We start from the raw sequence: 16,965 nt of genomic DNA, 5'->3' as shown, positions 1-16,965 counted from the left end.
TTCCAAGTTCTGTGAACTGCAAGGTGATTTCATTTAGGCTGTGTGTCTTCAGTTTGCTTTGAGAAAGCCTCCAAGACAGCATCCAAAACCTTATTACAGCTAAGATAGTCACACTAATCCTTTCAGACACACTAATCCTTTCTCATACATTCAGTGAATTATCTTTTCACAAACAAAGTAGATTTACCACTGTATTTTAAATAATTCAGGTTGCCTTTTATCTTATACACACTTACACACCAACTGGTTAGTATTTTTTTCCAGTACCACTACCTTCTATCTAGGAAAGCAATGCTTGTGATTACTTAATATTCTTTCCACTCAGCTACCCACCTTTAAAATACTGGTGACATTTACATTCAAGTTATTTTGAATTTTCCCTTCCTACCACAAATTCCTATAGATTCTGATAACTTCCAAACCAGTAATTCAAAACTGTATTAGAAAGTTTCTGGAATGCCTTAGAGCAAGTGTCCTCAGAACTCAGCAGTTTAAATATTCCTTTCCCATCTCAGCCTCTGTTCCTCTCTCCATTGTACAACCAAGTCATGTATCTGGTCACAACTGACCTTTCCTGTAAAACAGTGTTAATTGTTTCAGCCCTCTGTTATTTGATCTCCTTTCCTGTTCAGTAATGGACTTCTACTTTCCTTTGTTGCCGTCTTCTCATACCCAATGAATCTTCTCTTTCCGCCTTCTATTTCTCTCTAGTTGTGAACTGATTTTTCCCTTAACCTTTCCAGTTCAGTACTAGTGGCTTACATACTTACCCTCAGTTGTGTAGCTACGTTTCCACTTTTTGCTTTATTCTTTTTAGATCTCCGATACTTAAAACCTGTTGCAACTGTACTTCGTTTCATATCATGCTTCCCCTCCAACTGCAATTGTCTCATGCTGTAGATCAGAAATTCAATTTTGCCCAACCCTAACTAAACAAGCAAAACTGCAGAAAATTCTAACCTGCTTTACCTAGTACCACAATAAAGTTTCTCTCCACCCCGAATATGTAATTGTTTCTTCATTATACATATGAACACCTAAATGATTTTGAAGTCTGTGCATTTACCCAGTTCATCCCAGAGCTGCCTATACTTGTCAGTCATTGCAGTTCCTTGTTGTCTCCAAAGCGACAGACGAGGGTCAGCCATGAACTGTTCTGTTATCAGCGTCAACATGCGAGCTCCATTTGAGTCTCTCATCTTTAGCATCTCTCGCACCTAGGAAACGAGTCTTTTAACACAAACTTGAAAAAGCAAAGAAATCACAGTACAGACAATGCTGCAGTGTTAAATATTTCACCTCTATTAAATAAGGAAGGTAATTTATATACGTGCTGTGAAATTTTTTTAAAAAAATAGTCTGCCTTCCCAATTTTAAATTTTTCGTTTCAGTATCCCATTGTAATTCTTCAAGACACTTGTTCCACAAGTAATCCACAGGTGTATTATACAAACTGCTGCAAGACTAATCTCTACAGGTTTCTCCAACATTCTGGGGGGTGGGAAGGAAGAGAACAGCAAAGCTGTAGGCGGCTGAAATGTTAATTCGTATCCTTACACCAATCTCAATACACACCAGATTGTGGTCCACTGCTGTACAATTCATTATTAAGTTGCTATCGTGTCCCCCAGGCTTCGTCTTGTTTGAGAACAAAAGGACTTTGAGCAAGATGCGAACAAGTACAGACTGGCTTGGGGAATGGGGGAGAGAAAAAAGGGAAGGTTTAGAGTACTCAACACACCTTTGCAAAAAGCAAATTGAGCTGCTTCCCTGATCCATGGTATCCGCCCTGGGAGAGGAAGAGTTTAACCTGTTCTTGGACCTGTTCCTCATCCAAATGCCAGCAGTTTTCATCATCTATGCTAGCACCCGCTGTTGGGTCAGGCGCACCTGCAAACAGGAAGAAAAGAAATCATTATGTCCTATATAAAGAAAGCGAGGTTCATGGGTCCAGGGAAGAGGACTACTGCAGAGCTTTTTGGCTTTGTGTTTTGTCCTGCTTTGGATGCCTTGGCTTTAATCTAAACATTCTTTAAAATAGACTTAAATTTCTCCTCAGTAGTCTTAAACACTGAGAAATTACAGCCTATGAAAATGTATTTAAATAAATATTTTATAATAAAACATTAAAATCAAGGTGAGTTTTCTTCTTCCCATTCTCAGCAGCTATACAGTAACGCTTTCACGAGGAAAATTAGACTTCGCAAAAATTAGACTTTGCATAGTATATCTATAACTGTGATGTTAAAACCACTCTCCCCAAAACACCTGTGTAATTCCTGTACCTTCAGCAATCTTGCTCAGGTTTAAGTGACTGCTAGTGAGCGCTGCTATTGATGAACACGAGGAAAATCATCACCTCGGTGCCTCTGAGCTGTGATGGCTCTGCAAAGCTAAACAAAGAGTAAAAAATATCCCCAAACAAATCCAAAGTCTTAAAGCACTAAAGGCATTTCCATCATAAATGTTACAGCTGTGTAAGATTGTGGTGCTTCAAAAGAAGCATCTTTACAAAGCCAATGTCATCAGCACAGAGCCAATTCAGAGCAACTTTACCTGAATTAGCCTAGTATGAATTGAAGTGACTAGATTTACAACAGACAGTGCTTCGGCCACAGGCTGCTCTAACTCAAATTTTGCAGTTGAGATCAGTGATTTTCCACTGGTGGCCTCTGCTAAAGTCTAACGAAATTAACTAAAACAAGTTCTTCCACCGTCTAGCAATCCATGTTTTTGTAAAGATGACTGTACCTCCACTGGGTATTTTTTAAAAGGTATTCAAACTGAAAAGCACTTATTTAAGACTGTCAGGGAAACAACTGAAGGTAGTGCATCACCATACCAGATGTAAGGTATTTTAAGCATGCCCAAGACTCAAGTTAACTTCACATTTTGACTTTAGGCTTGTAACAACTGTGTAATCTCTACCTCTATTACGTTTTGAGAAGATGTTAGAAACTGTTACACAATCTATCACTTTAAATCCAAGTCCCTGTTACCTCTGCAGCAAACAAAAAAAAAAAAGATATGGGCAGGAAAACTAGAGTCAGATTTGTAAAAACTTGCTTTTTCAAAGAAGTCCTGAAAACTTGAAAGGCAAAGATAGCTACAAGTCTTCAGATGTATAGGAATTAAACATTGATTTTGTTGATTCAAGCCTTCATTTCACAGTTGCAGCTCTGCCACACAGGTGAAGCTTTTAAGCAGTCATAAGGAATGCTGGAATCTTTATTCAACGAAAATACAACTGGAAGATTAAAAGGGTCAGAGGGATGTCTTGTCTAAGTTGCTGAGAGAGTAAAAAAAAAAAATCTTCCAGCTCAGCATCTTCCTAAACTGCCTCCAACTTCAGAGCCTACAGCTGGGAACACTGCACTGATGCATATATACACATATGTATGTATACATATATACACACACTTACATTAGTAAGAAATTGTCTCTTTAAAGATGTGAATGAACTCTCCTGCTTTCCACAGGAACCACAACAATGTCTCAGACAGGAATCAAGTCCAAGACTACAAAAAAATCAAGGGATGAAAATCCTCCTCTTCTGTCAGTGTTTCCATCTTTAGTATGCTAGGTTTAAGGGCCTTTTCAATTCAGTTAGCTACACAAAACTCATACTGGTAAGTCTTCAGTTGCAAAGGACAAGATAAAAAGGGAAATCAAGCCACACAAGAACAAGCAGTGCAGCTGTTCCACAGACCCGAGTTTGCAGTATCACCTTGCAAATAGTTTAAATATTTCATTGCTCTAAAACAAAGACCTGTGAAAAGGAACTATGTAAAGGTACCAATATACAAAATATGCTTATATTTATCTCTTACTGCAATGGAGATTTATCTTTAAACAATCTTGCTATGGCTACTTTTAAATTGAATTAAAAATAACCCAAGATTCCCCAGCTAAGTTTCCCTATTTAGGGAAAAAAACGAAATTCCTTCCATAACTGTTTACATTTTATCAAAAGCTCATCAGTCATTTTGTGCTAGAAAGCTGAATTTCAACACAGCTACCACAGATTCTTTAACAACACGGTTCCTTTACAGGAAACAAGGGCATCTGCTGCCCTGGGTCAGCAGCACTGCTTCCACCAAGGCCTCTTCTCCCAGCATGATCCCAAGTATACCTTCCCAAGGGGCTCAGCATCACTACACTTAACACCAGTGTTATTTTCATGTCAGTAGGCTAGAAGATAATAAAAGCTGAAGACACCAAGCCAAGAGTCTGAGCTCTATGATGCCGTTCAGTGAAGTAGTACAATCTGACTCCGACCAATTTTTCCTTACAAGATCTTATATAGGCTACACTCAGTATGATAATTTTTAATTGAGGTTTATAAAGAAATATCAGTATACATGTAACTGGCATCAGCTACAGCTGTAATTCCTTCAACACCATTGGCAGTCTTCAGCAATAGCCATGGACTAACAAGGCATAGATTTGGCATGTCCGATCAGGCACAAGTCCAAACCACCTTCCCACCACGGCAGCAGCCAGGCTTCCTAGTAGTGCCACTGGGGAAGCCTCAGCTTCAACTGCCCAGGTCACTCTTGTTTTGGGGTCAAGACACAAACATCTCCACCTCTCTCAACCAGGCACTTTGCAAGATTACTGCATTCAGTTACAGTCAGGTGAACACTGATTGATCCAGCCTGTTTCCTCTCCTACTCAAACACAGATCACTCTTGGGCAATGGGTGGGAGTTTTATACTGCTGCTTTTCTTCTGAAGATATGGGACTGGGTGAGTAGACACGGAATTATCTGAACAAGTAACAGGGGGGAGCTGCAAGATGAAGCCCTAGCAGTAGCCGCAGAAAGGTTCACACTCAACACCAGGCAGAGCTGAAGGTTCAACCCAAAGGTTGAACAAGGTGCCACACGGGCCCGAACGGCCACCACGAGGCTTCAGCAGATGGACAGTTTGGCTGTGGAGAGGAACATCGGTGGCCCTGAATTTAATCTCTGCAGCACAGTTTGGTACCAAGAGTAAATCCTGTTCCCCACTTGTAAACTGAGGATAAGTATTACTTACATGCTTTCGAGAGGTGTCATGAGGATAAATTAATTCACATTTGAACTATGAAAGTGAAAAGCACTGTATAATTATAGTGAATATTAAAACCTGTAATTAAACTGTGTCAGTTTATAGACACTAACATATTAATCTTTCTCCCTCCAACCTCTGGCTTTTCAAACTTCTGTTGTGACTGCTCTTTGAAATAGGTTTTATATCGTGTGCTTACAGTTAAGTACAATAAATAAAGTATTTATACTCAGTGTATAGATAAAGCCATACATAATCATGCTCTTTTACTAAAATTACTAAATTGCAATCTTAACAACCAAAGCAGGAATAGTGTGCACAACTGTTTGTAACACTGAACACCCAAATAAAATTTGAGAACAGCATAACAGCCTTTAATATTTCTGGTCATAGCAGGTTACATGTTAAATATAATCAACTCCCAAGCATTTAAAAGAAATAAACATTTACACAGCAATTTTAAGAGCAACTGCTTTCAAAATGAGCAACCACATTCAAGAACTGGTGTTATATATGGAGAACTTAACTCTGAAAAGTAAGTAGAAACAAAGAAAGGAGCATTGACTAACATAGGCTAAGAATTGCCTATAATGCAAACTACTCAGGTACAGATCAACAGCGAAATTTGTTTAAAACAACAAAAACCAGTCTTTAAGGCAAACTGCTTCCGTGATCCTCATTTTTGAAGTATCACAAGAGTTGTTTTAAACTTCATATGAAGCCATGCCAAATTAGTCACTCATAGCCATACTGAAACTGTTCTGAACTTCGTTTTATAAAAATCTTATTTCATTGTACAAATGAACTGTCAATCAGTTAAATTTAATTAAATATCATCCCGTGGCAGCATCAAGGAGAAGAAGACACGTAAAAATGATTACAAATATAAAACATGACTGAGTACTACACAAAGATTGAGTGGTCCCAGCTAGAAACCATTACTGCCGTACACTGATTCAAATAAAATTGATTTTATAAACTCAGCATGCTCATAATTATTCTAAACAATAATTACCTAAACCCAAAGATCATAAAATTAATGATTTAAAAATATTATGTTTTTGATTCCCAAAATATATCAAAACTTTGAATCAAGTCACTTCATCTTGTAATTTCAGTACTCTTGGGTAGAATATAACACCTGTTCAGCAGCGCACAGCACAGGAAAACAGCAACTGCTGTGAAGCAGACAGTGCTAACAACAGAAAATAGACTGGACAGGCTACACGAAGTTGCTAAGGAAAGTTAACAAACCCCCAACAAGTTTTTAACTTCAAAAAAATTCTTTCTCTTCCATCTGCACATACAGCAAAATACATAAACTTATCTGCTGACAATATCAAACCTCTCCTGCTAAAATCTGGGTCTCTCAAACTTTATATAGCAATAAGTTTCAAAGTCTATTTCTACGTAGCAGATAAAAGAACTTCTTGATCAGTATAGACTAGCATGCATTATTTTCATTTATTTTTACCTTCCACATATCAAACCAAAATCTTGCTACTTCCTATATTACAAGTTTTAGTGTTTAATGTATCTGAAAAAACCTTTCTTAAAAATATGAATTTCACAAATTATTTTTCTGTTATTTTGCAGTTAGCAATCTTTCATTTTATTTTACATTGTACTACTTACTTCTACTTGGGTTTCTGAAATTTCTCTAGTTTTGGTTACTCTTGTTATTACTTCCAAATCTAGTTTACTAAACAATTCTCATACTAAGCAATGGACTACTTCACTTTCATCCTTTTTGAAACTCCCCTGCTTCCCCTGCTGTTTCCCACAGTCTTCTTTTGCAACTAGTCTCTCAGTAAGTTTTGCCAGTTTAAGCAGGGCCATATGAAAAAAAAATTTTTTTTTTTTAATAATGTATTATCTTTAACATTAAACATTCCCTTTTCTAGAAGATCGGCAATACACTGAATTCTGTTGTTCAGTCCTATCCTACCCTACAATTTTCCACTAAAATCCCCATCATTTCAGTTAAATACATTAAATTCATATTAACAGATATTCACCTGTACCTCCAGATTGCCCTTTGGAACTTACAATATATAGGAACAACACTAGATACTACGAAAATTTCTTTTAAAGCAATTTCTTTGGATAGATGTTTCCTTCTCAAATGCCTCCACCAGCACTCCTAATACATAGTAGAGATTAATATCTGCAGAGGATCTGCCTGGACAAACACAGAAACAACTACCCGGGTGCCTCTGCTTCTGAGAAGAAAAATGTATTTAAACTGCTTTTGCCCAGGTCCTCCCTCTTAAATGTGAGTTCATCTGCATGTGGTTTTGTACTGGTGAGTGACTCACAATGTGAGTCAGATAACCAGAGAACGGGAGAAAGTCTGGAGAAATCCATATAGTTCTTCTAAGAGCAAAGATTGCAACAGCAGCACTAAACACTCAGGAAAGGAACAATACAGCTTAAAAGGTAAAAATGAAATTGGTTTGCTAGGCTGTCCTGATACCAATAAAAGGCAGACCCTTTTTCACTATGCACATAACAAAGCAGTGCTAGTATGAGATTAACATGCAAACAGACTTTCTTCCCCCCTCCCCATCTTGCAGTTACTCTCCTACTTCTACTCAAAATCTCAGGAACATAGTTTGACATTTGAACCACTTTATTTAAGTGAAAGTTTCATACCTAAGAAAAGACAAATCCAAAATGACAAACCCATCTGATAATCCCTCATCCTGGCTGTTCTCTTTCTAGCCTTACACACCTGTCAGCTTCCTCTGCTACAATGGTACAAAAATTAACAGGGAGGAAAAAAGCCTCAGCTAAGCAGGATCCAAATCTACATCCAGCTTCCTGAGTCAGCATCCCCGAATAGAAAACCCAATGTGAAGCCAACAGTTACGCAGCGCAGACATCAGGGTATCAGTATGAATACCTACAGTTGTCTTCAACACAGAAGATTAGACCCCACAGACCTCCAGTTTTGAAATCATCAGAACACGTACAGCTGTAGCAACGTCACATGAGAAAATCAGAACGTGACAAATCTCAAATATAAGAGGGGGTTTTGTGCTCTAAAAACATGCAAACCCCTCTTGTAATCACCACCAAGTGGAAATTAGCATCCCAAATACAGAAGAGGATTCCAAATAAGTCACTCTGCTCTCCTGAAGAGGTCAGTGAACAAACAACACATTCCAGCACTTCTAAAAGCATCACCTTATTTTATCCTGCAGTGAGGCTCAGTCATAAAGCAAGAAAGGATACCGCATCATTTATATCCACGAAGGAACTCAAAGGGATTTGTCATTTCAAACCCCACATCACCAGTGTAAGTCACTTCACTAGTTGTCCCAGTAATCTCCTTCACAAGGAAGGTGGACAAAACCAGTCACTAAATGACAGAATTTTGAGCAAATGAACCCAATTCACCTTTTGTGAAAGTACTGCAGGGTTGTTCCATCTCCCTAGCCAGCTCATAAGTCAACAAGACAGGTGTGGTCAGAGCTTTTCAAAGTCCCACATCATTCTTATGTACAAATAGTATTCCAGAGCTGATTTCTTTTGCCTATTGCTGGAAATGTATGAAAACTTAAGTATAGCCACCATGAGAAAAAAAACATTTAAAGTGAAGTTTTATATAAAACAACTCTGAAATTAAAACACTTCCAGGTAACATTGAAAAGAACTTCCTCATCCAACTCCAGATTCAGGACTTCTCTTTGATCAAAGCTGTTTCTGGTGTTTCTGTGCCAGTTGTCCTCTTACTTTTATAAGCAATTTTTTTTTTTTTTTTTTCCCAATTTTTCCTCTTACTTACCTGTGTCTTCAAATAGTGTTCAACATAATTCCTCTTCAAACACTAGTTTAGTGAGGTTAAACTGTTCAAAGCAAGACAGGTCTAAAAGTGTTTTGTATTACAAACTGAACATCTGCAGCACAGGAGATATGGCTGAGTGAATAGTGATCTTATGTTTACCAGCCTTTGCTATTATAACCAGAGATATCTTCCTTTTGGTTATTTTTTATAGTTTTCTTTTGGTTAACTATTAGGAATTTGATTAAAGATCAAAATAGTAGAATTACAGTATGAATTCCAGAAGAAGGTTTACTTGCTACACAATCAGAACTTAGTTTTTCCACAAAAGAATCCTGTGTTTAACACTGTAAACATAAAGAGAAAAAAAAAACAAAACCAAACAGACCATGGTTTTATGGGATTCTGAGAGGAAAAGCAGGGGACTATAGATCTTCTTTCGTAACCTCACTTACTTTGGTAACAGCAGTTTATTTTCTTATGCTACCTGGATTTTCTACTTCAGTTTTTGGTATTTTATTAAGAAATATCAACAATCAATAAAGACATACCGCGGTCTCATTTACCAGGAAAACAGCAACATTTGTAAGAAACATTTTAGTTTTATGGATATTTTTAAACTACCCTATTCAAATTATGAAATTTCACAATGAATTTATCATCAACTTAGTTTGTTTCCTATTCTTTTTGCTATTTGGGCTGGTATAAACATCAAATATCTGTCTTAAATAATGAGTAATGAGATATTTTGACATTAAGAAAATAGCTGACAAAGACCAACTTGTCTATGATTAGTATAATTACAGACTGAATGTTGATCAAGTTTAAGTACTCTGCAACAGCTTGTCATGTCTCTTAATTCGCCACAGTATAGCTAATACAGCCATATATAGCCATCATATGTCCTTCCTTTCCCACCCCTTCCTTCCTCTTCTCCCACCCTTGACTGTTTGAATCTTCTGTGCCACTCTCATATTCACCATAATCCTTCCTTCCCCTTAATTCCTTATGTTCAGGCTATTTCCAGCTCTCATGCAATACAAGTCTTGATCTTACAACACCTGAGCATCTTCCTCTCTTGCTTGATGTCCTGCATCTGCTTTAGCTTCCCTTTCTTTCCACCATCACTAGGCACCTCTGCCCATCACCTTCTCATTACGTTCCAAAACAACTATAGCAACTGCCTTGCCTCCAGCCACATCCCCATAGTCCCCAAAAGCCAAAAAAGAGCACTGTTCCAGAAATTCACCTTCTTGCAGCACCGCCTGCCTGGGCCTGCCAGCATCACCAGACTCTAAGGACAGGGACTAGGCTGCAGATGAGTCCTCTTAATGGAAAGACTCCCTTCTTTTGTTCCACCTATACTGTAACACTCACATGGTTTTCTTTCTCTAATATTAAGTAGCTTGGTTGTGTTTGTGTTGCCAATTCTTTGCAATTGTAAATATTTAACACACGAGAACTGTTCCTATCAATGAGCAGACAAAAAAGATACTTTTAGATATTTAGGTAACTTATTTTTCCCCTCTAAGATATCCTTGTGCTTACAGCTCTGGTCACCTTAACATTTCTATCAGGGGACCTTACAGGAACAAAGGACTAATAACTAGCTGGGTCACCTCAAACCCACAATTAACCCACTTTCAGTTCAGCTGGGTCCATAGAAAAGCCACCCCAGAAGCCCCAAATCATACCCAGCACCCTTTAACACAAGATGTTCAGTATTAAAAAAAACGGAGAGCCATTAAAACCATGTACAGCAGAAATAGCAGGAGAGATCAGGACCTTTGCTGATGCTGTAGGCTGCTGCAGCACCAACAGCAAAAAGGCAGTGAAATACAGGTTTTATATTCCTCCTGACTTCATACAGAAACCAAATTCCAAAGGATAATAAAAGCATATTTACAAAATGAAAAAAAAAAAGTAACAACTACTCGCTTTAACGCTTTGCCATTAAAACAAAATTACACAATCAAAATGTTATAAGATTAGTTCAAAAAGAACAAAATAACAAAAAGATGGCATTGGTAAGTTGGTGAGAGTTCCTTTAAGCAATGTGTCTATACAAAGAACACCACTACTCAGTTTTTCATAGCTAGAAAATATAAGCGTGAAGCATATTAGGCCACATATTAACCACTGGAGACAAGCTCACTGCTTATGAATTCTTCTGTTTTCCAAAAAGTACTGCTTTCTAAACATCTTGCAGCGAAAGTTCAATAGCAAAACCCTCTTTAGTAAAAACACCATAGAATCACAGAATAATTCAGGCTGGAAGGGGCCTCACCAGGTCACACTTCTAAATGCCACAAAAAAAAAAAAAGCTCAAAACCAAAGAGGGAAAGAAGCAGAAGGAAGAACAAGTATCAAACTCACCATGGACTTGATTGATTTCTGAATTCTGAGAAAGAATTTCGTCTGCTAATTTTTGAGCAGTTGGCAAAACTTCTGTGTGGTGCACTGTGATCAAATACTGTACAAATTTTTGTAGTTGGTCTCTGTTCATTTGAAAGAGTGTCTCTGAAATGGGAAGATGCAGTTTGACCTGATCTGGCTTGCGGATCCGGTATAAAGAGAGTGCCACAACGTGGGCACAGTAAAATATGTCCTTGTTTCCACAGCTACAGGTCACTGAGGTAATCTTGCAACGATCAAAGCTGATAGCTACATTGCAAACAGTTTCTGGCTCCGATTGCATTGCAGGCTCTGTCACTGTGCCACTCAAGTGGAAACCTGTGCAGTGAAAAAAAGAGAACTTAATGGAAGTAAAACACTATATCTCATTATCAGTAGCCTTTTGTTAATAAAGTAAAAGTCATCATCTATTTCTGAAGAATTATAAATTTTAACAAGCTTGCTTTAATTACAAATATGATTAGCCCTTTCTTTCATACCCTTTTCATCTCCAATAAAATCAGAAGGGGAGTAAAAAGCTAGTTTACAAGCCCTCTTTGCTGTTCCATCACAACATTCATAAAAGTTTGACAGTAAGAAAAACATTTATTTGGTAAATGATAGCTGCAGAAGCAGAGCTACATCCAATTAAGACCAACATGAAACTCCCAGTACCTCAGCAAGTTGGCAGCAATTTTCCTAACCCCACACCAGGGAGCCTGCAGCACCTACCACCAAATTTAACCACCTCTTAGTAAGAGGGAAGTAGTGCACTCTAGTGGCACGAACCCAGGTCCTAGTCTCAACTCTGCCACTGACTCACAGACACAAGTCACTTAAACTCTTTGCTTTCACCTCTCCCACCACTGAGCTCATGTTAAAGCTCACCTTCACCCAAGCAATCCAGTAGGATGGCTATGTTTGGTAGCTCTCTGGAGATGGAAACTGCTGCACTTACCAATACACACAATACCAGGTTTATAATACAGAATGAGACAGGTGGGTACTGTCTCAGAAGTCTGAATGATGGTCCTGTTTTCCATTTAGCACAGTAAATCACAAGGCAAAAGAGCTAGGTTTTCTTGTATTATAAGAAGGTATGGTATACCATAAGAAAGATGTTCCCTTCAGCAAAGATGCTACTAGTTGACACAGCACCCTGTTGAACCAAGGTCTCAAACTCTGAAGATCAGAACTAAACCCATCTCTATTTGTTCAACATGAAGGCCCAGGTTTGGCGCTCAATATTTCCTATCACTGAATAGCAGAATTTGGGGGTTTCTTTTGATTTTATGTAAGCATGACACCAATTTTGGCTCAAGCATTAAGTCAGACGCATAAATATAGGGCAATAAAACTAAATTTCACGTGCCGTACCAGTATTAAACTTAAACAGACGGCATATAAAATCTGGGATGGACACTACAAGTAAGGTGTCATACATAACTATTTACAATGGAAATAATATAAAACCACACTCCGTCAAAGTCCAAAACTGATTTGGTATTCTTGAAATACCAAAAAAGTGTATTGTAGGAAGCATTATCACATGAAAATTAGGTGGAAAAAGAAACACATACAGAGCTCTAGTCCAAAATGTTATCTCCAAGTGTTTTAAAAAACTTGCCAAATTACAGGAAACAGAGGACAATCTCTCTTTTTTTCCATTTGTTTACACTGTACATTTCAGAGCAGGTTGTGCAGTCAGCATCACTTTTTGGATTACATTCAACTGCAGTACTCTGATATTCTACCCTGAAGAAGGTCATAGGCACACAGTCACCTCGACTTTGCAAGAGGATGTTTACCAGTTAAAGTAGTTAAGAGTCAAGGCTGAAAAGGCAGTAAGCTAAAAAGTGCACAGAGAGGAAGGGGAGTGGACGAACAAGCCCAGGCGTAGGCAGTATTCTTGCTCACCTCTGCTCAATACAGAGAAGGGAAGTGGAATTGCCCCTCGCATCATGAGCTCCTCCCTTTGCCTTTCCCTTCCTTTTTCATGTAGTCACACACGCTCCTATAAGTGTATTCTCTCAAGAAGAGATATTTCATTAAAACTTAGTCAGCTCTATTTATTTCAGGTTAATTCCCAGTAAGTGCAAGTTGGATTGGTGGTCCCAGAGAAACTGCATGGGAGATTTTTCTTTTTAATATCACTTTTCTATGAAGCATACATAAAACTGTCTCTCATCTATTAACTGAGGAAAAGCCTAACACTTGAACACTGAAAGGGCCTGATCTCACTCCTTCCTACCCTCAGTAAGTACCTGGATTCGTATTAATTCCAACAGAAAAAGTCCCAATGAAAGATTTTCTGTTAAACTGGTTTAAAAAAAACCCCACAAACGTCCAACCAGCTACTCCAACAGTAATATCACTTTTAATTTGGCAGTATATAATTCAAGCATTCAGAAAAGTTAAAAACTTCCTGGAAAGATGAATGTCTCCAGAAATAATTAGAGTTAACAGCAGACATGCCTCTAAGTCCCTACACTGTTCAGACACAAATGCAGCTCACAGCTCCTCCTCTCCATTGAGATTTTTTGAGAATTCATATTACAACCAGCAACATTTATAAACATGGATCTTGGTCTGAACAATGACAGCACTAATACAGCCAAGTTACCTAACCTACCCTTCTTAAATTACAGAGGGTTTAAACAAAAACACCAGCTGCTTTTGCAGGCTAAAATGTAGAAGCTCTGTCTTAACTATGCTGCAATGATATACTGTGCCTGGTAGTTAAGAAACACTATTTTCCTCCTCTTCTTCTGTTTGTGTTTTTAAAGAAAGAAATTGTTGTTAGTAAATATGACCTTTAAAAAGGTTTCAACACACCAGAGAAAACAAACCAGGAAATTTCAGCTCAGAAGTCCTGGTAGGGCTGTTACAATTTAACCTACCAGAGACATCAAATGCCACCTTCTCTACTGCCTACAACACTGCCCAGTTCTCAACAGGGAGGTCTGTTCCCCTCCCACAGACATATCCTTAACCTTTTTTTAACCTAACCATCTAATATTCTCCAAATAAAGTATGAAAAGTTAGTAGCAGGTAAAAAATTGACACACTGCTTTGCTAGAAAGCTTTCACTGCCAGTAATTTATAGCCTGCCGAGAAGAGAGACCTTATATGCTCCTGGAAGAAGGCAAAAGGAATCATCTGCATGGGGACTGAAGATAATGACATTTCACTAACAGATCCAAAAGAGCAGAAAAAAAGTCTTTTCAGCTATAAGCTGCAAGCCTTCACTCCAAATACATATTTCCCTTCAAAGGGAAAAATTCCTCTCTTACTCAAAGTTACAAAACTTTGCTGGAAATATTTATCCATTCAAAACACCCCAAGAACACTTACGTTTCACTTTTAAACTAAAAAGTTCATTCATTATTATCTAAAGACAAAAGAGCTGCAGGCAGAAAAGTGTGCGTTCGCTACAGAAGCTATTTATAGAGCAGGCTTGTTTCACCTTTTCCCTTCAGCTGCTGCAGATCAAAATGTTTTACTGTTTTCAAACCAGCACGTGACCAGTAATTCAAGCTCTGCTGACATTTTCAATGCGCAGAGGCTTTACGTTCTGCAAAAATGCATTTAGAAAAGCAGTTGGAGCATTAAGACAATGTATCAAATGAAGTTCTTTTACAAAGTGATTTTGCTTCTGTTGAACACTCACCTCAAATACACCACAAAAATTATTTAACAGCCAAAAAACCAGCATTTTCAGCTGCCATACTTTTGGAAGGGGACTGTGCCAAAGTACCATCAGGAGGAAAGCATTAAGTAGTCAGTGAATTTTACAAAGCAATTTTTGCCAAAATCTGTTTGACAGCATCAGATCCATTAACTACAAACATTCTGGGATTGTAAAACTGCCTGATAAATGAAAATTCACATTACTACAATGCAGTATTTGCCAGCACAAGTATATATGCTTATCATAAAAAAGAACTACTTTAGAATAAAACAAAAGAAACTTCAAACTGTAAGGCACTAAAGAGGAGAAATGACAGTGGCATGTGGAGAAGAAGCAGCAGGTCGGCTTTTAGTTACTCAAGTCAAAAAGAAATTTTGAAATCGTGAGTTCCACTAATCCAAAGGAATAAGAAAAGTTACTGCACTAAATAAGCATCATCAATGACATCTCACAAGCTTAATTCATTTCTGCGGTCACCTGATGTTACAAAGCATTTTCCATAATATACCCAAGTCCAAAGACGCATTTTAAAAAGATAAAGACCAAAATGAACAAAAGGTATTCAGAACAACAAGTGGCAGGGGGTGGGTGGGTGGGTGTGGGTGGCAGTGGCAGGGTGGAATTATGCCGATATTGTATGGTGTTGTGGTTCAAGGAAATAAAACGAGTACAATATAGCAATTCAATATTCAATCTAAAGTTTTAGACTGTTGGCTTCTTTCCTCTCAGTAATTTAGAATTAAACATTTTAAGATGCTCCTGTAGACACAGGAAAAAAAGAAATTAAAGATAAAAACCTCTCATTCAAGGGGAGCCGCATTCACTTGTGATTCAGTCAAGCTATTATGGAGTGGGCTTTACTTGAAAAAACAATTCTCTCAAACTTTTTAGCTGCCTATTGAAAAATACCAATAACATGACATCAAAACAAACACATTACCAGCTTAAAAAAATAGCAGGCTATTCTTATAAACATACAGTAATAGTACTTTAACAAAATCTATTAAAAAATGCAAACCTGTATTGCGTATCTTAAAAATATATCTGTGCTGTCAAGAATTACAGTCTTTAAAAAAATAACACCACCAGTTTAAGTTCACACTTGCAACTGAAAGCTTTGATTTAAATGCAACCATACATCACCACTGGGTATTGTTTATCCTTTACAGAAAATTTAAAAGTGTCAGAACTGGATTACAGAAATGCCCTAAAGCTTAAAAAATGGTGCTTCTGAATAGCTTTCTGCCGTGTACATTTTGAGAACACCATGCATGCCTCATCCACTATGCACACATTATCCTAAAATTAGGAAATATGCTACCAACTGTATTTGGAACATGGATGTGTTCCTGAATATTGATTCACTGACCCTTTTTCAAAGTAGTTTTCAAAAACCATATATATACTCCTAGTCAGGAAAATGCATGAGCTTTTTACATTCACAGAAGAGACCAGCAGATGAGGTTACTTAAAGAGGAAAAAAAAAAATATTGAAGAGCTTGTTCTGTGAGCTGGGGAATCTTCAGCATGCAAGACCTACATGGATAACCTCCCCCCATATAACTTTATGGTGGTAATCAGAATCATACCCTCCATCTTTAACAGTCATTTAAATTAACTCGCAGGCCTACCAGCTAAGATTTATTCAGACTACTATATTACTTGGCAAACACATAATCACTGTGTAAAGCAAAAAACACCTCTGCTTCATCTTGCCTACCAAACAACAACAACAAGAAATGCTTATGGAAAGTAGTTTCCAACTATGCCCATTAGCTATTTTTTCATAACTCAGACCAGTGGTTGCATTTTTTTTTTCCCCAAGACAAGCAAAAGTCTAAACCATGTTTACCTCATTCAAATTTTGTCTTTTAAGAAGTGGTTTTCCTTTAAGATAGTAAAGTAGTATCCTACATTCAATTCTGTCTGAACTTTGGAACACTCTAAAAACAGATTAACACCACACTTCGAAATTATTATGAAGTCCAAACTTTGCATGCCACCACTCAGCCTGAAGCTAATGTTAACAGACTATTTATAAA

The 16,965-nt window shown here is 37.7% G+C and overlaps 1 protein-coding gene across 3 annotated transcripts in view; it reads right to left on the bottom strand.

Annotated features, from left to right (window-relative positions):
• The window catches only part of ZSWIM6 (zinc finger SWIM-type containing 6), a 112,418-nt gene that overhangs the window by 37,539 nt on the left and 57,914 nt on the right, over nucleotides 1–16,965 (bottom strand). For 2 of the 3 annotated variants that reach the window (XM_074811951.1, XM_074811952.1), the window contains exons 2-4: nucleotides 11,215–11,571; nucleotides 1,742–1,890; nucleotides 1,067–1,217 (exon numbers count right to left, since the gene is read on the bottom strand). In XM_074811951.1, the coding sequence (XP_074668052.1) occupies nucleotides 1,067–1,217; nucleotides 1,742–1,890; nucleotides 11,215–11,571 (657 nt within the window). The remainder of the gene's footprint in view (nucleotides 1–1,066; nucleotides 1,218–1,741; nucleotides 1,891–11,214; nucleotides 11,572–16,965) is intronic. The other variant, XM_074811953.1, reaches the window with a different exon arrangement.

This window comes from Strix aluco, chromosome Z (assembly GCF_031877795.1).
Source record: "Strix aluco isolate bStrAlu1 chromosome Z, bStrAlu1.hap1, whole genome shotgun sequence".
Taxonomy (NCBI): Eukaryota; Metazoa; Chordata; class Aves; order Strigiformes; family Strigidae; genus Strix; species Strix aluco.
The sequence above is the reverse complement of the archived record's forward strand: the minus strand, read 5'-3'. Positions and strand labels throughout refer to the sequence as shown.